This window comes from Silurus meridionalis, chromosome 18 (assembly GCF_014805685.1).
Source record: "Silurus meridionalis isolate SWU-2019-XX chromosome 18, ASM1480568v1, whole genome shotgun sequence".
In the NCBI taxonomy this organism is placed as follows: domain Eukaryota; kingdom Metazoa; phylum Chordata; class Actinopteri; order Siluriformes; family Siluridae; genus Silurus; species Silurus meridionalis.
In genome coordinates, this window is record NC_060901.1 from 7,464,455 (window position 1) to 7,488,481 (window position 24,027).

Below are 24,027 nucleotides of genomic sequence, written 5' to 3' on the forward strand. Positions count from 1 at the left end.
ACTCAAACAGCAATTCATGCAAAATCCAGAGATTAGACCAGTAGCATATCTAGGAATTAATTTCGGGGGAGGTGGGGTGAGGGAATATGGAAAATAAAATCACAGCATGATCGGTACAATTAAACTGAAAAATGTGACATGCTCATGCAGTGTGAGGATGATATTCATTATTTCTTATTTGAATTATTTAAGGCAGTGGTTCTTAGAGTGCGGTCTCTGAAGCATAGCCAGGAGGTTTGTAATGTTTTTTTTCTCATTTTGTTACACTCATGGAAATCACATTCTACCATTATCAAAGTTGTATTAATGTTTAATTTCCTACAATTATTAATCTGTTAGATGGATGGCTTGGATTTAATGGTCTCAGCTCAACTCTCAATAACTCAGCAACGATTCAATGAGCTTAATATTTGAATAGTTCATAAAACAAATCTCTGCTTTGGATGTTTCTAAGAGCTACATAGATCCCTGTCTGCAATAATAATGATTCTCATCTACTATCAATCAAACTTTCCATATCAATATCGTTAATGTGTGAAGGAAGACTTTAACGAGAGGTCCACTGAAAAAAGTTAAAATAAGAAGCTAGTAAGAAGGAAAAGTGGCACCCAATAAAGAGCGAGATCCACCCATGTTTCCCTCCTCCTTCAGTAAATCTCTAGCACATTATCTGTTACCTCTAAATATCTAAACATTGTGTATAGCATTTTTTCTTTTACCCACCTAAATTATTATATTTTAATAATAAGAGCTGGAAATGTTTGGTTTCTGTCAAGTCCCCTCTCTTTCCCCATTTGTTGCATCTCTATTTCTGAATATATCACTTTATAAATCTGCCTTCTTCTTACACTTCTCACATTTCACAATGTATAAGAGGACAAGTGTAAAGCCTGAGAAGTCTGATCTTCATTTCTGGACTGATGAAACGAAATATTTCTGTAGTATTTGATGAGCAGGGCGTCTCCATGCCCACATTTGCCAAAGAGGAAATGCCTTAATATCATGGCTGCATGTGGTATCCACACTACAGGACGAAAAGAGGTGTATACTTTACAGAAAGGAAGATATGTGCTTGGGATAAAGAGCCAAAAGAACTCTGTGTGTGTCTTCAATTTTTTACTGGAATGTGTGGATCATTTATCCTGTGGTATGAGCAATGTAGGTGGTAGATTATATTTAAAAACTGCAGAAATGGACTCTTAGGTTGGCAGTGGAAATATGGGGCATAATGTAAGGTTGGTAGTATGGAAATATAGGGCATAATGTGCATATTTAGGGAAAGAGTTTGTACTGTTTGGCTTATGAGTACATGTGGAATGATGTGTAGTGGTCATTCTGCGAAAGACTGAATTAATGCTCTTGGTATATGTTGGTATATTTCCAAACTGGTTTATTGGATAGACTGTACAGATAGATGCTTGTTTCTTGTATGGATGTGAAAACAAATCATCTGTGTACAAATTTTTACTGTCTGATTCATTTTACCCAAAGGGTATGCAATGCTTTGCACTCAACTGTAAGTAGGTCTGAATGCAAGTCCTGACCTCTTAGCAGTGGGGAAGTATCTGGAACACTCAGTGCCATCCCAGGCGCAGTATGGATCTCTTGCTAAACAGCATTCAGCACACGCTTTGCCATACACCTCACAGCGATGCAGTGGCATTTGTGATATTCCCATTGCTGAACCCAGGTATAGCTGTTGCTGTTGAAACGCAAGGACAAACCAATGAGTTTGGACCAAAGTTTAAAATCTATGAACCGCATGCAAACTACTTTTAGCCAGCTCTCATATGTAGACTTACTTGTTTAGTGGACAGTTCCATAGCAGTGATAGCAGTGGGTTCCTACAGAGAAAAATCTACTCTGAGTTTGGTCATTTTCACTTGATATTTTGAATATTGTATATTACGGAAATGTAACTGTGTCTCTGTTGAGAAGCATACCCTAAAGACGGTCATCTCTTCCAGCACCACCTCTTCCAAGTCGTGCCAACTCTCTCTGGGGATGGTCACCACCTTCAGTACTGTCCCCATATCTATATATACATATACATACATACAATTACTAGAAAGTCACAACCACCACTAACCACCAACTGTTTTTTAGTGGTGATCAGAACAGCCGATTGTACCATTCAGAAAAGTGAAGCATGGTGGTGAAAGCAATATGTGCAGAAGTATCTTTGGATTCTTTGTTGTTTCTCTGACAAATCACCACTTCACCTGGTCGGTAGCCACACCCTGTTTAAATACCTTTCCAATGATGTTGTACCAGATTTCTTTGGTAGCTTTTTGGTCTTTATGATACTCTTTGTATAGGCATGTTCTCTAACATAATTTGGAGCCTTCTAGTATTAGAATCACATAACATGAAAATAGTGCAGCTCACTAACACAACCAATTACTGGTTGCACCAGAACTTATTTGAGAATTTACAGCAAATGGGTCATAACATACTGTATAACTGTATGATTGGTCCGACAATAAGTTATATTTCATGTGAATAGTTACTCGCCTGTTCCTATGAACATGACATCATACTGCCCATCCTCAGCCTCCACACGGTCCACAACTAGCTGGGTGAACTGGTACTCTGCATCGGTACGGACCACAATGGGTCGTCCCCCAACTGGTTGGACTGGGTTATACATTGCAGGGTGCAGACGGGCAAATGTAATAACATCATCTGGAAGGTCTTTGGTGGTGTCAAAACCACCAAAAGTTTTACTGGGGCACTGTGAAAGGTGGAAAAGGTAATCAGGTTACTTCAATAATAAAAAAAAATTGTATAGCACTCTTAACAATAGACATTGTCTCAAAGCAGCTTTACAGAGATAAAGTTGTTACAGTATAATGTTGTATAAAATAATGTATACGTTTAGTGTCTATAAGTTTGTTCCTTATCATTTTAAACTGTGGAATGGAAAACTCCCTGAGATGGCATGAGGAAGAAACCATCCTCTTCTAGGTGGCACCCAATGCCCATTAGTCACAGGTCCATTATTGTTGAGGTGTGCGGTTCAGTGATGAGCACATAAATGCAAGACTGTTCATGCAACCTGTGGTCCTGAGCAACTTTAGTAGGCTGTATAATAATTAAAGTCCAAATCCTTCCTCTAATTTCTTAAGTTTCTTAATGGACTTCATGGATATTTAGGCTGTTGATACTGGGGATGCTCTTGTCTAGCATTTGTGTGAACATATAATAAATATAACATTGTGCCTGTTCCCGGAGCAGGCTCTTTTTCTCACTTTTAAAGTTAATAAATAAAAAATCATTTAGCTTGCTAAGCTACTAAAAATTCAAAGTGCAAATTTTCCTTTCAGGAAGACTTTCCTGAGTAAGAAAGACAACAAAATAGCTTTATCTCGGACCTTTTTCCAAATGCTGATACTGGAGACTTCCAGGAATGTCAAATAGATATCTGCTCTCAGAATATCTGACAATATCACTCATATATACATACTTTTTTAAAGCTATTTGTGGATCATCTTCAAATCCGCACATTAGTTATTGTTTCTTTAGAAACGTTAATATATTTAAACAAGTGTCTGAACACTTTCTGGCCAATCAAAATGGAGAATTCAGCAGCACTAGGGTTAAATACATGCAGGAACTCACTGTGCCAGGACGGGGATATGGTACCCTGCCCTGGAAGGGCACCCACTGGTAATTTGGACCATCTCTGTGAGCATAGGGGCCCAAAAACACCCTCCTGATATCAGCCATGCTGTACATACAGATCGCAGACCCACGAAAGATGTTACTGTGCAATAGAACAAAAAAAAATTTAGTTAAGTTTGACAATAAAACAGACAAAACAAAAGACAAGATCTTTGCAACTACTAGGATTAATCAGAAATGAAAGCAAGTTGAATTTATTCATAAAAGGTTCATTAGCCACACAAAATCAATTCAGATAAAAATATACTGATCCTTTTCTATGCAGTCAAGGTCATAGACATGTATACACACATATACCCACACACACTCAGATAAAACATTGATCCAGTGCTATAGTCCCAGAGGTTCATTAAGTAGTAATATTAAATGCCAGTCTCCCAGAATGCACTTCTGTTCATCTCTAGAACAGAGCACTTAAAAAGCCAATTAAAGCGGTCTAATTCCTCAAAGCTGGTAATTGAATTTTTGAGGGCCGTGTTCTTTGAATACATTAGATATGCAGGCGGGAGTGCTGAGTTCGCTCTGGCGACCGCACTACTCTTCTTGCTGCTTGACAGTAATTAATCATGATGTGCTTGCTCTTGTCCTCATATCTCGCTTGCATAAACATGCACACAGGTAATATGTGTGAAAGTGCTGCTTGCTCATCCATTATCCTCAAAGTCTGGCCCTGTGGTGTAACTAGTTTATCTGCTTTTGTTCCACTTGGCTTCCCATTTTAATCGCATTTCCTCCAGACGCTGCTGATGAGGCTGCAGATACAGTAAATAGGACTTGTGGAATAAAGGAGACTTTCCTTCAGCATGCCTGAAGAGCTGAGCTGCTTCATAGTGCACATCTGACATGCATGTATTTAGCAAGGTAAAAGAAAAAGAGAAAAGTTGAGTAATTGCTTTTACCTGGAAGTAGTGAAGACCGCATAGACCACCGGGTTCTTCGGGTCTTTGGCGCTCATTAAAAAGACATCCTCTGCAAGGGTAGGACATTGCAAACTTCATTCCACTTCGATATGGAATAATTTTATGTTGTGTAGATCTTTTGAGTGTAAAAATGAACACCCACTTACGGAGCTCATCGAAGTGTGTGTCAATGCCGTTGAGCCCTGGGACAGAACAGGTCAGTTTGGCTTTTAGAAACGTTGTCCATTTGTTCACCAGACTCCTGTGTCCTCCCTCGTCGTTCTGGATAACACACAGACACAAAACATACCCTATATATACAGACACACATATAATGAATGAAGTTATTTCTTTACTGCAATTTGGTCTTTCCCTGCTATTTCCAATCCAGTAGCTAACTCATCGTAACTAACTGGAAAGGATAAATGCAAAGACTAAGCCAACCTTCACATCTTGTCCAACTGCTGCGCATGCTGCATCACATGGCAGTTTAACACATTTGGAGTAAAGTGCTATTCACCCTCTTTCACATTCATGAGCTTACAGACACCCACATATGGCTAATGTTGCTGTGATTTTCAGGGGGGAGATTATGCCATCCCTCCCCCCAGAAAGAACAGGAAATTTGTGGACAGATTCAAACAATATGGTGAACATTTTACTCCCCACTTGGGAGCCAAGAGCTCAGAGATTTCTCATAATGTTTTACTTAGGTTAAGGTGTAGAGTTATGTGTATTGTTACCTTACACAGTTGTGCTATTCTGGAAATGGTGGCTTTGCCTGTGTGTTCTCCGTCCATCGCGTTCTCTTTGAAGAACAGGAAGATTTTGTCATCTTCTGGGTTATCGCTCTCTGGGATGAGGTGAATTCCGACAAACCTGGGATCTGGCAAAGACATACCAAGGAATATTGGATATTCAACATTTGTATCATTATAACTATCTCAACTCAAGCATTGGATAAATCTTGGATGCTTGGACCACATAATGAAACCACATTTAAATGATGGACAAAGTCATAAAACATAAAATGTAAATCCGTACCAGTAAATGTATTTAAAAAAGACCAACCCAGAGTTTCCGAACCTCAGTGGCTCAGTTGAATATTAATATTTTAAAGAGGCACAAATATTTCTAGAGGCCGAAACTTTACCTTAGCAAATGTATTAATGACATAGAACATAGAAATATAACAGTCTGATTAGAACATTGTAAAAATCTGAATCCTGAAAGCCTGGTTAAGAGCTTTTCTTTGAAAAACAAACCAAAAAAAAAGAGACAGAAAGCTTCTTTGATTCAAACAGCCAATAGCTCCTGAATGCAGAGCATTAGTTTTGTGAAGAGACCGTGTGTCTGTTGATAAGGGCTTGATAGAATGGCCATTGGACTAATCCTGTGAAAGGCACTGGCTCTTTTGTGATGGAAAGACAGCATTCAATGAAGCACAATAAAGGTGAGATCTGATGTATCCCTGGCAACAGATGACTGGGATCGGGGTGCGAAGAATACTTTCACAAAAGCATCTTTTCTCAGGACAATATGGCAGTGTTTATGGCAGTGATGGTGACCCAGGGCCTGGGTATTTGATGGCTGAAATAAGAACTGATAACAGGGCCAGATGAGAGGGGGATTAGTATCCTGGGGAAAAAAAATGATGCCACCCCTTAAAGACAAAATGACCTTTTGTGTCTTTTAAGTCCCTACTAATTCAGATGATCTGTCAGAGGAAACATTCACCAGCAATTGATCTCATCTGCAGACATTCACACATACACACACCAACCTCCTACTATTTCTCCTCTCACTCATCAGCTGTCTCTTTTAAACACATGGTCTGCCTTACCATTCAGCCATCTGGAATCGTGTTGCTCTGTCCGAATCGGGTGATGAGCACCGAGGGTTCGGAAAATGGCAAAGTCTCTTCCCATAAAGTCTGCCGAAGTTCCAGAATATAATTCCCCATCTATAGAGTATGGAGAAAAACAGTGTTGGCTTTCAAGATATATTAATCTATCAATTATCAAGAATATCAGAAGCATTTTGTGGAAACCCACCAATCAGGAGAGAGGATGACAGCATCTTCGGGTCATAGGGGCTTTTCCCTCTGCCATTCTCATAGTGGGACATATCTAGCCTAAAAATATTGTCCTGTAAAATATGACAAACATTTAGAAATAAAAAGTACCAGAATAATGTGTATTTTTTGGGATTTACATTCGTTTTTTTTAACCTCTGTTACAACTTTTTTGTCTGTGGTTCTCATTTCTAAGTTAAACTAGGCTGTCCTGTTGGGTAGTATTAAAATCTATATAATCAATGATGTGGTGAAAGCTGTTGTGCATTGTTAAAGAAAATTTGTGCAACTGTTAAATAAATAAAAAAAATTGACAAATTGCTGTGGTGTAAGAGGAGAGGAACACTTTGGAATGCAATGCTATTTGGCAAAAAATACCCACACACCCAAACACACACGGCACACAAACTTTTTGTCTTTAGACACAAATATGCAGATGTGGTAGACCCAAACTCAAACCATATCCATCTTCCCCAAAGAGTAGAGCTTATTATAACAGAAAATGGGACTAAATGTGTAAAATTCTTGTTCTTATTTTCAGGTGTTCACAAAGTTTTGTCAAGTTTATACAGAATATGTAAGTTACTATACAATATACCCTATTTTTTTCAGTAATTTAAACATCCAGCTGTGTATAAAACTTACTCAAAATGCCTCCCAGCCCAAAAAATCTGGCAAAATTACCAAATATCAGGCACAGCTATTTCTCTAGAGAAGGAACTAACTCACTCTTCACATACTGTATGAATCACTCTCTCAACAAATGTGCCCCCCCTCATTTTGCACTTCACTGGTGAAATCATTCACGAAGCGTCAGTGGAAGTGTTAGCCTGAGATTATATCCTCTGAATAATTAATCCTTATTCTTATAGAGGCAAAATGTCTGGGAGATGTGTCACATGAGAAGCAGTGAAGATAAAATAGCTTGTTCAAAAGATTATTGATCAAATATTGCAGCTCTGCAGGTTACATGTTTGTGTAAGTGTGTGGAAATGTATAAATATATATACCTCTGCTCTTTTGCCTATCTCCAAATAGGCACATATCGGATGAAACGCGCCCGTGCCACACACGTATAAGTGTGTTTGGTTGTAAGATTGCAGCACCCGCACAAAGTTCGAGCACTCTTTCTGAAAAAGACATAGAACACTGATTGTGAACAACCCATTTCATTTGTACATGATGTGACCTAATTTTACATTATAGTTTTGCATTAATGTACAGGTTTGTGCATTAGGATTTGGACTGCTGTCTGTTGGCAGGACGTTTAATTTTATTTGCAAATATATACACACATACATATATATATATATATATATATATATATATATATATATATACATTTTGCTTTCCTCCATTCCAAAAAAGGGGAGGGTTGTGTAAACTCAATTATAAAAATTTAATATTCATCCTCAATAAGTGGTTGATCTGTAAGTATGTTATTAATAGTTATATAACACATTAACTCAAATTCATTGTAACGGCACTAATTTTATTAACGCGCAATTAATGCAGCGCACATTTCTGTTTGACCATTTTTATTACAAATATTAATAAATAAATATGAGACGAAATTAAAACCTTTAACACAACACACATTTAATCATAAAAAAAGTTAGTAAAAAAAACCCTCCTTTGTTTTACTGATGCGCCAATTCTCAAATCGAACCCCAAAATCCGCCATAGTGAGCACATCCGGCAATTAAAACCATCCGTGTGGAAACATAGCAAAAGTTCTGTTTGGTGTCCTGATGATTTACGTCATTTAAAACACCATCATTACTTTAAAAGATTTACAAGAATATTTTGTTTTCCTGCTCTATGTTGAGTTTGGTTTCACTAATAATAAACATACATTTACATACAGCATCCATATTTATCCATGCCCATGTTGATTAGAGTATTAAAAACTTGAAAAATATTCATTTAAGGTGGTACATTTAGAACAGATAAAAATGTGCGATTAATTTGCAATTAATCGCGAGTTAACTAACGACAATCATGCGATTTAAAAATTGTATTGATTGACGGCCCTAGTTATAACACATAGTAATAAGCAGATGGTTTAACACAGTTTATACCTAACAGCACAAAAAGTTTTGTGTCCTCTACCTAATATTTTAGATTGAAATGTTCTTAAAAAATGTTTGTAAATTCCCACAGAGGAACTGATTAATTTCAACCCATTCGAGCCGTCTTAGTCACTCGCATTTGCGTGGATCTGGATTTGATGAGACTTAAATCGACAGCACATGTGGATAATCCCGTTGTGGTATACATGAGTCGGAGAAGAAACTAACGTGTGCGTGTGATTGTTTAGTCCTCGTATGGCTTCAAGGCTCATTTAATTAACAGATACATGAACGATGGATTCCACAATAATAAACACGCATTACGCAGTGCAAACACCCATTTAACACAGGAAACACACAAACCCCGATGATTATACATGTAATGATGTGTGCTTAACACATGTCCATACACAGTCATAGGAACAGGGGTATACATTATTTTGTGTACAAGGTCAAAGAAACATATTCACACACAAACACACATCCACATACCATATACAAACCTGTCTTGTTAAATAAAAAAGTACAACCCATCTGTATAAACAACAATAATTCCGGCTGTTGTGGTGTGTGGTGTGTGGTGTGTGATGTCTATGGAGGAAGTTGACAGAAATCTAATTTAGTGATGTTGCCATCTGCCTCTTTTTATTTCTTTCTCACCATTATCCTTCTCTCCTTTTTTATATATGGGGTGAGAACAAGAATGGATATGGAAAGTAAAAGTAGGCAATATATGGACAAAATCCTCTGAGTAGCTGAAACATACACAGCATGCCAAAAAGGCAGTATGAAAAAGTGCAAAAAAAAGCTGTAAAATGTAAATTGGTGTGATCGCAGAGTTCAGTAACACGCTAACAATGTTAACAGAGTCACTGGCAGTTCTAAGGTTTTCCACTCAGCAAATATACACACATGCTTTATGTCCCCAAGAAAAAAAAAACCCAAAATGAAACAAATAAAACAGTAAAAAAAGACTTAAACATATTTCCTTTAAAGTGATGTACCCAATAAACAAATATTTATATATATAATTTTAGTATAATTTTACACATTTTCTAATATTTTCACAAAGACCCAGAATAAAGATAAAGATTCCTGGTATTTTTGCTATTTTTTTTTTAAGTTTTATAACAGCTTGTGTATTTATGTTTGTATGTACAGTATATATGTTTTTCCTCTTTTGGTCTCATCCTTTACCACTTTTCCAGTCATTTCCAGCCATCTCCAGATCCCCAACCACTGGATTGTAAATGAGAACAAGGCTGTGAAAGGGATGCTAATGGTTCGCAAGAACATTCTTGTCTAAAAATGTCTATAGATATGACATTTAGATACAGATATATATTATATAAATGGTAACTTTTGCCAATTTTATGCTTCATTGGTTTATAACAACCGATTACAATCATGTAAGGAATAAACACAGGAACATAACCAATAACAGGCTAGTGCGATGCGGACTACACATTTGCATTGCTTATTAAAAAAAATAAAGGCGACACAAAAGTGTATAATCTTTTTCACACAATCACCATTTTGTTCATAATGTTCATGAGTCTTGTGCATAGTCATGATTAAAAAATTTAGAATATTAGATTCACTTCTCATGTATTAAGGTATTCATTAAATTGAATGCATTAATATAACCTGTGTTATAGCTGCAATTCAACGTGTCATTGTGCTATAAATTATTGATTCCTCCACCTTTGAGGTACAGAAACTGCGTATTAAAATCAGTTTCCAGACATCATTAGGACTAACAGTACTCTTTTAGCTCTTAGATTAAAAAGTCACCCTAAAAGGTACCATTTATATACAGTCAGACAAACCACAAACCATCAGACATTTATTTGTGCTTCTTAACCCTGACTTTAACAGCTCTGCCAACTGTATTCAACCAAACTAGGCATTAACAGTGCTCATTAGTGTGCCTTTAGCAATATCTACAGTCACATACAGAGTATAATTTGCTTTTTACCTCCTGATTTTCCTTCATCAGTTTAGGAAATGCCACAAAACATCACAAAACGCCTGAGAATTTTTAGCTCTCCTTTACAAAATGATACAAATGTGTGTATACATTCCTTTCAAATTTATTCTGGACACATAAACACACGACTTGTTTAGGTGTTGACTGACGTGTTTGAAATTTCCTGTAGCTGTTATTGTGTGAAAGGCTCAGCCCACGTGTGCTTTGCCAGACAGCACTCAGGGGTGGGATTCAGGCTCAGTGAGCTGTTCTGTTGGAGCTCCCTGCTGCTCTCTAAACACACAAAACCTCCAACACACAATGAGAACCACCTAGTAGGCTTTTAATAATGACTAATTACTGCATAATCACACGTACACAATACGCCCGCAATGTCAATGAAGGAGGGAAATGGCATTGAAAATCAAATTGTTATACTAAAGTGCTGTTAAATTCTCAAATCTGATCAAAAAATTAGAACCAGTACGGGGTAAACATCATCATTCTTGTGATTTATAAGGGTAAATATTCCATAGCTTCTAACAGAAATAATCTCTGATGAAGGCTTTTAAATAAAAACATAAATGGTTTTTAAGAAATACAACATACTTCAATCTATTTTTACAATAGCCACAGCGGTTGATGCCAAGTTTTCTTCCTCCAAGATATTTGAAGTCACTACACAACTACAGAGAAATGTACAACACTGGAAGGAATGTGTTATCTGCCCTCTTCTACATACACAAGCTCACAGACATTGATGATTGGCTAGTGTCCTTCAGATTGACAAGGAGCAGGAAAGGGAGAGAAAATGGCAATTTTTGTTCTTTGCAGGTGACTTTGGCATCATCTGGAATCTCAGGATCTTTGGAAGTGTATTTGTGACTAAATATTAAGTTACAAATGTCAGATGGTTTTGCCATTTATCACCATAAAGGATGTCAATTATTCTGAAACCAAATGTACATGATAAAGATGTTTGAAAATCTTTTTTTCCCCCCAAACATAGTGTATTATGTTCCCACTGGATGAACGTTAAATGAATTTAAAAGCAATAGGGAAATTGTCCACATAGAAAAGAAGACAAGTGCCATTTGAGAGATATCAGTGTGTGCAACAGATTCGAATGAACTATCCAGGGACGTAACAATAGGAAGCTAAAAAAGAGATGGGAATCGGGATGACAGAAACTGCATTTGTACAAGAAGTAGACATTTAATAAACTGCCATTCTTGGTAGATTTCACTCTCAAAAGTGTTGAGTTTTCCACAAAAAAGGACATTTAGGTCAGCTCTCTCTAGCTTTGAGCTAAAAATGAGAATCAAGAGACTCCTGACTACAGAAAAGGAAATAGCTTAGTAATGTTCTAATCAAATATTCTCATTTACTTGCAACATATTTCTTTCCAGAATAGTTTCACTGCATGCATTAGGCTTAATGTGTCCGGGCTGGAATTTAAAACTACAGTGCATATGCATATCTCTGAAACGCAAGTATGAACATTTTCTCATTAGGTGCATGATTAACTTGTGAACGTGCGCAAGTGTGTGTGTGTGTGTTTGTGGAGCAGGTGGCATGTGTTATCGCTGATGATTATGCCCCCCTGGTGCCCCTCATTTCACTACAAAGGAACCCATGCGTGAAATTGGCATTAGATACTACACACTACACATGAACACACACACATGTACACCCACACACATACACACAAATGGACACACACACAAACAGAAAGCAAGAGAATGCTCGATTTGCTGGTTGAGTAAATAAACTGTCAGTGATCAAGGGTAGGCCCCAAGCGTTCTGGCTTGGCTGCCAAACACGGCACTCTGGGTAAATAAACGTCCGGCAGGACCGACAGAGCAGACACACAACAAAGACAGCAAGAATTCCCATTCTTGACATTCTTGTGTCAAATGCATATCAGGTACCAACCGGGAACTTACACATACAGTAAATACAACGTTAATACACAGTGATGTCATCGGGGTAAATCACAGGCTCTACATACTGTACGCCTGCCTGCGGTTTTTCTGTTGTATACACCACACAGCTACTTACTCCGAGGTCTTTTCCTGCCCACTTGCACTCGTCTCGTTTTGAAGGTGTGGCTGGCCAGGCAATCTGCAAGACAGAGCATGTGAATATGTAAACCACTAACACAAAGAACTGCAAATGACTGACTACTACATGATGCAGGCTGTAAAAAATTAAGATTAGTTATCTGCCACCTTCTGCTGCCACCATCTGTGGCAAATAAATTAAAAAGATCCAGTGGGATGTACCAATGAACAAATCTCAGGAGTGCAGATAATAAACACACAAACACACATACAAAAACCGTGATAATTTATCACGTACATTAACAAGATCTTTTATCCTCAAGCGTAATTATTTTCTCACATAAATAAGGATACTGACATTACAGAAGTCTATAATTAAATGAAGAGAAAGGATGCATAACACAGCTTATGCATAACATTAAATTTTAGCTCACACAAAAGCAAGTAATAGTCATTTGGGCCTGCGAAAATATGACGTAATAAAGAAAGAGACAGTGAAATGCAGCTTGCTCTTTAAAAATATTGCAAAAAATAACAACTGTGTCAAAAGGTAATTGGAACACTCCTAAAAAAAAATTTTTTTTAACCCTAATGTCAACATCATAGTTCTACAGTATCTGTCATGTAGATATAATTACAACAAACAAGAATTTTTATGAGAGAAGAACAGTAAAGGTTTTGACTAGAACATTAATTAATAGAATGCTTAAAGGCGACTGTTTGGTTTCTTTGCATCCCCTAAAACATGCTAGTAGGTGAAGCAACTATGCTAATTTGGCCCTAGATGTGAATACCAAGCACAGTTTTTAAGCTCTGGATCCATCATGTCATGATGCTGATGAAGTGCATGATGAAGTACTTTATATATCAAGTGGAACTAGCCTGTTTTTTTTCTGGTAGCATTTGGATACAACAAAAACAGATCCAACATATTTGAATTTCCAAGTGCTACAGTACGTCCTTGCTCTATAAATTAATCAGTTCAACGAAAGGTCAAACGTGCCATGGTGATCATCTGTACACTACTAGTTTAAACACTAAAGTAATTACTTGAAACCTATTTCAGTCAACTAATGGACTTGTAATGCAGACTAACAGACTCTCAATACACAAAGAGACAGAAAATAATGTGAGAAAGTTAATCAATAAAACCCTAAGAGATGGAAAAGAAAGAAGGAAAGAGAATGATGGAATGCAGATCTCCCTGAGTACAGATGGAGTTGAAAAAAAAGAGGCTGCGGAAAAACATGGAACTGATAAGCAAAAGAAAGAAGGAGCTGGACTGATAAGCAAGAGAAAGAGCTGTGGTAATCCAGGGTTTAAACTCATGATATGGACGTCTATGAATGTCTACCTACTCCTTTCTTTTGAACTTACCTGGATATTGCCTAAAGACTATTGTATCATTTTGTAAACCAAATCTGTTAGTTAAGTCAACCTAGCATTCTTCCTCATATCCATATTCCCAAAACCTGAATGGTGGCTGATGTTTTCTTTTTTTTTTAGCAAAAAATAATTAAACTACTTTTATATAATGAAAGTGTTGTACAATCCAAAATCTACACCATTACACATTGAAAATATTTAGAACAACTTTATTAACTTCAAGAGAAACAAGAAAGAGAGGCTGGTGAAGAAATGGCCATTTATAGCCCCTGTATTGTAAGTATTAGTATTGCAATAACAGGAACTTGTTTCATGACATTCCACCCCATTTAATTTGACTATAAATTGATAAAAATTATGACGTTCTTAAAAAAAATAATTAATTAATATTCAAAGTAGATATTAGCAAATAGTTTAAATATAGTTACTTCCGAAAGCATACGGTTTGATTAATAATCATTTGTTTTTATTTTATATATAAAAAAAGTAGAAAGCTGCAAGATTTAGATTTGATTTAGATTTACATTTGTACAGTAGTAATAAAATTTTTTTATTTCGGCTTCTCCCGTTAGGGGTCGCCACAGCGGATCATCTGTATTTATGATCTGCATGTTTAATTTGGCACATGTTTTTACGCTGCATGCCCTTCCTAACGCAACCCTCCTCATTTATCCGGGCTTGGGACCGGCACTGAGGGTGGCTGGGGTTGGTTCCCTGACCAGGGATCGAACCCGGGTAGTAATAACCAGCTCAAAATTTTTTGCCAAATGAAACATCATCTATGAAATTTTTGAGCAAACATTCTGGACTTTAGACCCTATTCATGTCTTGGCTGATTGAATACACATGTCATAAAGTTCAAATTGTGAGTTCTTCTGAACTCTCCCTGCCTGTTTTGGGTTTTACCAATGTCACGATTTGCTACAATGAAATGACAGACTCGTATTTGAATTACTATGCTGCTCTAGACAAAGTGGTGAACCCATACCAGTTTGGTGGTGTGGTACAAATCTTTGGCAATTATAAAGATATCCCAGTGCACAAAAATGAGGTTGTATACACAACTTTTGCATGACTAGTGATGATTTCAGAAGTAATATATAATTAAGCATTCTTCACAGAGGTTTTGGAATACCAAATGCTCATTAGCTTGAACGCAATGCAATTTATTGTAAAACCCAAATCATTCAATACCAATACTATTATTTACTATACAATATTATTTTAACAGCGGTAAGCCAAAGAAGCATTTTCATTCTCATTTTCTGTGTGTGTGTGTGTGTGTGTGTGTGTGTATGGTTGTGGTTGTGTGTATGTGTGTGGTTATTACCTGTTTGAGGTCTCTGTTAATGTTGACGAGGTCTAAAGAGAAGATATGGTCCTCTGCTCCTACTAGTAGCCTCCCTCGCTCCTCATCCATTAGAAATGTATCATAACCCGAACTGTTTGTTATTCCAGAGAAAGTCACCAAATTACTGGAATCCAACATTTCTGTGATGAAGAAAAAGAAAGAGAGAAAGACAAATTAGTTGATGGACAATATCGTTGACTCTTTAATAACTTGACCGAAGTTTTATATCCACATCATCTTTCTTCAGCATTTCTTATTTTATGTGAGTTTTAAAAGTTTTTTAGTGATTAGATTTTTGATTCTTAAAGGCATTGTGGAAAAATTGCAGGACTCAAAATGTGCCCCTGCATGCCATTGTCTGAATCTCTTACCTATTATTATAAACCAAATACATGGATGAAGAATGATCCTGAACTGTGAACATACAATGTTGCACAATGACTTGTATGAATGAAAGCTTCAGTCACTTCCTCACAATGTACTTGTCTAGTTTTCTAAGTCTATCTATCTATCTATCTATCTATCTATCTATCTATCTATCTATCTATCTATCTATCTATCTATCTATCTATCTATCTATCTTTTTTTTTACTTTTTAACTTTACTTTGTTTCAGTCAATCAGCCAAAAGACGTTGAAACCCTAGCTACTTAAGTATGATTTCTTCAGGCTTAAATGTAAATGTCAGACTTTGATCAAAAGCTTTGCTCTGAAGGGAAATGGGCATGAGCTTAGTTGAATATATTTTGTAATCAGACACTAGCCGCCAAATGTGTGTGATGCCTCTGCAGTTGCAATGGGATCAGATTGAAACTGCCAAACTTTGCTTGTAGCTAAACTACATTCACAAGAGAAACATTTCTAAGTTTGGTAGTTCTGTCCACTATATATAGCACAGACTTTATAGAAATATATATTCAGACTTTCTTCACGTAAATTTAAATTAAATCTGACCACATCATTGGAATTTGTACATATTTGAATAAGAACAAGTTAATTTAGTGAAACTAAACTACACTCTGGTTTACTCTTAGAGACACTAAGGTTACCAAAGCACAAAGACAAAGAAAGGCAGAGCAAGAGAGGTGGAGAATGAGGTGCAGGAAAGGTAAATGAGGTGAAGTTAAGGAAAGCCAGGCTCTCTGTAATCATTGCCAGACTGTGAAAAATTCCCCACTAGGTCCGTTCCTGGCATTTCTGCCTATTCCGAAAGAGACGAACATTTCTGCAATGCTTGGACAGCGCTCAGCACAGACTGTCTATGAATCATAATGATCAGTGACACGTAGAGCCTGCAGTGAGTCTCTAGAGCTCAGATCGACGTGCTGCTGTAGTAGCCATCTGCATTTGATTCTGGACATCTGCGAGCTTGGAGAAAAGGAAAGAGAGGAAGAGAGTGATTGAACGAGATTGAGAGAGCGAGAGAAAGTGAGAGCTCATCTATCACCGGTTAAGTAAATGCTCCCATAGGGACTGTGGGACAATTGTGAGTACATCACAGAACAAAAGCTGGAATAAGCCTTTTGACTAGACGGTATATGTGGCAGTAGCCATTAAGCGGGTTGTACATACAATACAGAAACATCCCAAATGTATTTCGTGTGGTTACAGAGCTGGAATGGGTTTGTACAGGCCCCAAATGATCCATCTCATAGTTGAACAAACATTTGTTTAAATGTTCTTGAGTAAATAGAAACCATGATGATCTCCCAAATAAAACTCAAATGGTGTCATACACAGGGATTAGAAACATTACAGGGAATAATAAAATAAAACAAAAGGAGGAAGAAGAAAAAACTTCATTGAATGAAATCAGAAACATGAACAGTTGCTCAAGAGTGAAAGAAATACTGTTTAATACATTTTTTATTCTAGTGTGATTGAAATGAAATAGATTACCTTGAACATTTTCCTAATAGACCTACATCTTGGTTTAGAAGTCATCAAGTCTTGTATGTCTGTCTACAGGAAGATTTGACCTTGGATAGCCAGAAGGCTTTATAATATCATTCCATAATTCATAGGTTACTATCCAGGAACTAAGCATGAACGATGGAGTAGATCTTCTTTAATACTTATGTTACTCCTACGACTAAGAACTACAAGTAAATACTTTGAGTCTTACTTTTTTTTTCTGCAAAGCCACTAGCTAACTATGACTGTTAATAATAACTGATGATTAAATACTGATCACATCATCATTAAAAGTCCAAACTGAACTCTGATTACTGAGCTTCAAATTTAAACCATATTTTTACATTTATAAATAACACAGCACAAACACACTGGACCATGACATTATCAAATTATTAAACTACACTGTTATTAAATTAAATTCTTTCAGAAAAACCACACAGCCTTTATTATGAAATGCAATTTTAAACTAGCAACAGGAACTGCCTCCAGACATCTGAGTAGAATCTAATATACTTTTCCTATCTTTCTGGAATATATCGGTATAAATATGTAAGTTAATCTGATCAATTATGATTACTAATACTGTGCAATGTCAATGTTATATTTATCTATCTATCTATTAGATGACTATCGCTGATCTGAGAAAAAAGTAACAGTTTTTTGAGAAAGACCTTGTTTTGACAGATAATTCAAGATTAATTAATCACATTAGATCTGGCAACAAATAAAAAAAGCATTGTAGAGTATTTATGAACAATGTATTTTTTCTTGTTCTATTCTTTTTTTACAAACTCAGCCATTTTCATTACTATTCATTTAACTAAGACATGTAATGTGTATTGCGTCCTCTTTTTCTTATTCTCCTTCCCTCTGCCTCCCTTCCATCATCTGCCTTACACCTTTCTGGCACAAGATCTGTCAGCTTCGTGAGTTTCTAAGCCTAAAGAGCGTGAGAGTGTGACTGCTGCTTGAACTTCAGAAAGAAGGCATTTTTTTCCTAAAAGGTCATCGCAAGAGATGGCCTGTAAATGGGTTGTGATTAAACATAGCCTCACACACACACACACACACACACACACACACACACACACACACACACACACACACACACACAGACACTTTTGGAATATACCTTTATTGGTATAAAATGATTTTAAGATAATAATTGTTCAGCCAAAAAAGGAAATTAACACAATGCAAATCAATCAACCACAAATTATCTGGTGTCTGATCAACTTAGCTGCCAGCTTTTGCTATAAATTCTGGTACTTTTTGTTAGCAATCACAGCAAATAACAGCCTACTTTCATGTTTACTCACCATTAACTGCTTCAAGCAGACTCTTGTATAACTTTTACAAATAGCATGTCATGAAATTGTGTCAATAATTATATGGCTCTCTGAAAAGGTCGTGGTGTCACAGTGGGTAAATAAAGTCTGCAAAGCCAATCAATTAGTCTGAAGCATAATTTGCTGTAATGTAACCACTAAAGACTTACCGACACAAAACACATTTTCATTCATTAAAAAACTTTAATTAATTAAAATTGTATATACATTGTGTATATATATATATATATATATATATATATATATATATATATATATATATAATATTTATTTATTTATTTCTAGATCTACTTGTTTTTTTTTTTTGCAAGGTGTGCATTAAACATAAAACAATAGTAATTAAGTTATCATAAAAATAATAACTTTATAGCTAGTTATGATTTCTACCACTGCAACAATATCGAAACATTGATCCATTTAGCTTGAAACAGAAGGTTCCTACTTCCTACAACTGTATTATTTTACTAATATTGTTAATATTTGAAAGAACAAAACAGACAAGTGCTATTACACACACGATTATTGTAGGACATTTTCATTCAGTCAAAACAGTCCATTTTGCAGTTGTGTGCTGTATGTTTTTGGGCTCCTCTGTGTCTGAGGTCTGAATAGTCTGCCACTGGCCATTCATTGATGAGAAAGAGAGAGAAAGATGAAAAAAGAATAAAAAGCAAAACAGTATTTCAGATGGTTTTGGGCGCTACCTATTTATTTAAGTCAGAACAATAGCCTACTTCAAACCACGCGTCAGCCCCTGACCCGGTTTTAGCCCCAGCCTCACTGCCAGACAGCTCACTCACATCCTCTCCAGCGCTCAGCAGGCAAAGTGTGTGGTGCGGTTTTGTTCAGTGTTTGTTCAATGCCAGAGTTCACTAAGCTTTCGGAAACTTGGACCTTTGCTGAACATGCTGGTTTGACTGTCGCTCTAAAACTTGCATTTTGCTTCACTAGGCTTGGCTTAGACCCTGTTTTTGCTTAAACCACTCTTCGTATATCATGCTCTGGCTGCAGGTTTGTGTCAGTAACCTCGGTAACGAAGCTGTACGCTAGGCTACGAGGGTGATTTGATTGACAGATCAGGACAGGCAGTTGAGCGGAAGCAGACACCCGCAGAGTCATTCGATTCCCAATGACACCAATAGGAAACATAATCAGCATAGCAGATAGCCCCCAAAAGGCACTGTGTACGAGTTGGAGTGATTTATGGCTTTGGAAAGATTACTCGAGGCAACAGTGCAATCAGTGAGGTAAAGCTTAGGGTCTATTTACCTGGAGGTAAATACAGTTGAGTGCAGCCTCCATGGATTCTGGGTAAAATACTAACTCACATAACTTTACTTCTGTTATACAGTTTTAGAGAATAGCACGGGGTAACGCACCCTCACACATTTTTTTCACATGTAGTGCATAGCGTTCATGTACTCACATGTTGCATTTCACACAAGAAAGCTATTGTTCTATACAATGTATCCAAAAAGTATAGAATTCCAAATGTGGCTGGATTCTGAAACAAGACACCAAACTAATTTATGGCAAAATCAACAGTGGATCCAAAGGCTGTACCAAAAATAATTAGTCTATATGTGTGTATGCATTCCTCTGCTTGCATACACCTTCATTAGTGTGTCTAAAAATCCTCAATTCCTTGCTGAACAGAATTCTGTCTCAGCCTCTCTTTACGGCTGTGAAACAGTACTGGCATGTTATCCCGAGGCGCTCCTGCTTGGAGAGAGTGTGGAAGTGTTTAATTACTCCTGAATGTGCCCTGGACATGCCAGGGAAACCGCAGAGACTGCTCGAAGCACGCCTCTGGCCACAGAGCATGTAGCCAGACACTGCTGAGACAGAACTTAACTCTCCTCCCTAGTGTCCTAGATTACACACTGACTCATGGAGAGAGAGAGTGCAGGACATCATTAATATCACCAATGGATGCTACAGGAAGAAAAATCTGTGTTTGGAAAAGAATGAGAGAGAGGCCATAGGTTTTTCTCACTAAGATGAAGCTAAAAGTTTCTTACTTAGGACATATTCACACAAACACACACAAGCCTTGTGACATTCAATACTCCCAAAGTGCTTTTCTATGGATATTGATATTCCCAGACAGGTGCACTATTTCCTGCCACACTGCACCCAATGTCCAGTCTGTAACCCGATCATCAACACATGAAACACAGGTGTACATACTAATACACACTACCAGCTATATCATCTCTATGTCTGCCTTATGGAGCAAATTATATAATTAAGCCAAATAGGGGCTGATACGTTTGAACTGAACATCACACAGTTCAATGAAAAGGTCAAGACCGAAGATGAGATCTTTAAAGGAGCATGCTAATGCTCTGCACAAATGCAAAAAACACATACACATAAACTCCAGTCCACTTCCTAAACCAAGAGAAGTATCATTAGCTCTGCCTGACTGCCTCTCTGCCTCTCTGCCTATCTATCTATCTATCTAGCTAGCTAGCTAGCTAGCTACCTACCTACCTACCTACCTACCTACCTAACTAACTGAAAGCACAAGGTTGCATTTTTAATCTAAGGAGTCATTTGTAATTTGAGAGTTTCCTGCTGTCTGCCTGAGGTGAATTGTGATTGCAGTAAAAAAAAACCTGACCAGTCTTTCTTTTAAGTCCCTCCTTCACCAAACCCACCTGTTCGCCAAGTCATCAGTTGTCTTTAAAGAAAAATGATTTACTAGATGAACTTGTTGGGGTGAGGTACATTTTTTTACTTTTAAATAAAAAAGAAAGGAGAATATTGCAATAAAATTTCAAATGCATTGTTGAAAATTTTGAAACAGAATTATCAAGGTGTCTCGAAAAACTACTCAAAACATTCGGCAAAAACGGCATGCTATATTTCTACAAATGGCAAAACTGGAGGTCAGACCAAAAATAATTAAGTGGGTGAGGGAAGAGCAAGGGTTTGAGATGCAAAGCTCACAGGATGCCACATTCAAGGTTGTCAAACTTTCCATGATTGGTAAAATTTAAATTCAAAACATACCTGTACTTCTTTATATAACAAAGATTTGCTTGTAGATGAAAACCAATTTAAGTTATTAAATAAAATTAATATGTACACTATAGTTGGATTGTGAACTTATAATTCATTCATTCATTCATCTTCACAAAGTTCTTTATACAGGTCAGGGTTGCAGTGAAACCAGTAGTCTACCTATCAGTATGTTTTTGGGCAGTAGGAAGAAACCCACAGAGATGCAGAAACTCCACAAAGACTGTAACCCAACCCAGGATTAAACCCAAGACCCTGGAGCTGTAAGGCAGCAACATTCCTTTTGTGGAACTATGAATTACAAAGTGGATGGTGGGCTATCGAGAGACTTTTCTTCTATTATGCAGATAATGTAGAACAAACAAACACTTCAACTGAGATAAAATGAGCAAGAGTCTTAGAAAGGAAGACAGACTGAACTGATATTGTTAACTGCTGTGGTTTAGTGGTGAAGGCTGGGACAGAGTGAACAGTTCAGAAAAGAGAGTGTGTGTGAGAGAGCAAAAGAGAATTGGGAGAAATAGAGAACAACACAAATGCCTCCTTGTATAATCGCTTCCATCCCTAAAGTCTGGGCTGGTGCCATCCGGCACTTCCTTTGTCAACAAGAGAGCAGTTGATATCACAGACCATGTCCAGACTGCACCCAGTGTCTATTTCAAAGGATTTTGGCTGAATTCTGATGACTAACAGAGGCTCATCGTTCCAGCGCCATCCCAATCAATCCCAGGATGGTGCTGGCCAGGGTAATGAGATGGGAGGCTCTGCATAATTACTTCACAGTGAGTAATTATCAGGTTCTTTCACAAGCTCTTTAAACTCCTCCGCGCATGCTAGTTGGCCAGGCCTCGGCGACGGGGTTGCCCTGTTAAATAAACCGTCTCACTGGGCTGTGCACACATGCTGCTGCCTGCAGGGGGCACTGTTTTCATTTGCACTAAGTGAGAGCCAGCTATGGAGAGAAGAGCATACAAGTGGAGCTGCTCTACTTATGTGAAGGCAACACAGGTTGGAAGGGAAAAACCTTTTACCTGTGCAAAGTACCAAAACACAAACCCCAGGGTGAGGTTTTAATGTAGGAGTGCGAGAGGTGCACCATGCACAATTGTGTGAAACAATGCTACAATAATGTTGACAGGAGCAATTTTCAGCCCCAGTCAACAGGAAGAACAGGGAAAAAAAGAAAAGGCTGGTGGGATAATTACAGGGCCAGCAGACAGAGAAGAGAGTATCCATCACCTGGCCATCGCTCAACAAGCACAATCTCAGAAACTGTTTGACAGGCCTTCCCCTGGGGAGCACTGCCGTTACTGGCTGTCACTGATGATACAAGCCATGATAAATCTGCGTAGTTTGTATGTGTCTGCGAAGAAAAATAGATCAGCCCTCCCGAGAGAGCGTGTTCTCCTCGCGCTTGTTTAAGAGCGTGTCCCTCGAGAGTGGCTCGGCACATTTATTTGGCTTAATTACTATGCTGTATTCACAGGGGGAGTGCGAATGAATGACACTTCACTTAACGACCAGCCTCGTCTGGCCAACTACTGTCTGCCGGCTCCTTTCATTAAGCCACTCTCTCTTTCTCTCTCCATCCCTCCATCCGTCTCTCTCACTGGCACTTAGACAGTGTGTGGGTGTGAATGCCGATCTGTCACTCTCTGAGGCATCAAAAGAGCCATCAAACACCTGTGGACCACTCAATAACACACACACACACACACACACACACACACACACACACACACATACAAATACACATAACTCTATCACTGTGGCCAGGTGTCTAATTATCTTAGCTTGGCTCTACCTTCACATCTCACTCGCCAAAAAAACATCCGATCCACTGTCTCTCTCTCTCTCTCTCTCTCGCTCTCTCTCTCTCTCTCTCTCTCTCTCTCTCTCTCTCTCTCTCTCTCTCTCTCTCTCTCTCTCTCTCTCTCTCTCTCTCTTTCTCACTCTAATTCAGACACATTCTGTCTTGTCCACTTTCTCACAGACTGGGTATCTTTGTTCCAAACACGCCACTGATTTGAGCGTGTGTGTGTGTGTGTGTGTGTGTGTGTGTTCGCATGTCACCCTCATCCACATAGTCCTTTTGGATTCCTAACATGTGAAGTTATTTGTCAATTAAATTCATCGCCTGTGTTATGTCAAAGATGAATGACAAGTAAGGCAGCAGACAAGGGTTATTTATTTTTATTTTCTTGTTCATTAGAAAGCACACATATTCCCACAATCCT

The 24,027-nt window shown here is 37.7% G+C and overlaps 1 protein-coding gene across 1 annotated transcript in view; it reads right to left on the reverse strand.

Moving 5' to 3' along the window:
• Positions 1 to 24,027, reverse strand: part of sema3aa (sema domain, immunoglobulin domain (Ig), short basic domain, secreted, (semaphorin) 3Aa) — a 30,868-nt gene that overhangs the window by 4,867 nt on the left and 1,974 nt on the right. The window contains exons 2-14 of the mRNA XM_046873405.1: positions 15,478 to 15,638; positions 12,760 to 12,822; positions 7,668 to 7,787; positions 6,638 to 6,731; positions 6,427 to 6,546; positions 5,327 to 5,469; positions 4,751 to 4,865; positions 4,584 to 4,653; positions 3,622 to 3,766; positions 2,515 to 2,734; positions 1,944 to 2,035; positions 1,803 to 1,844; positions 1,545 to 1,702 (exon numbers count right to left, since the gene is read on the reverse strand). Coding sequence (XP_046729361.1) covers positions 1,545 to 1,702; positions 1,803 to 1,844; positions 1,944 to 2,035; positions 2,515 to 2,734; positions 3,622 to 3,766; positions 4,584 to 4,653; positions 4,751 to 4,865; positions 5,327 to 5,469; positions 6,427 to 6,546; positions 6,638 to 6,731; positions 7,668 to 7,787; positions 12,760 to 12,822; positions 15,478 to 15,638 — 1,543 coding nt within the window. The remainder of the gene's footprint in view (positions 1 to 1,544; positions 1,703 to 1,802; positions 1,845 to 1,943; positions 2,036 to 2,514; positions 2,735 to 3,621; positions 3,767 to 4,583; positions 4,654 to 4,750; positions 4,866 to 5,326; positions 5,470 to 6,426; positions 6,547 to 6,637; positions 6,732 to 7,667; positions 7,788 to 12,759; positions 12,823 to 15,477; positions 15,639 to 24,027) is intronic.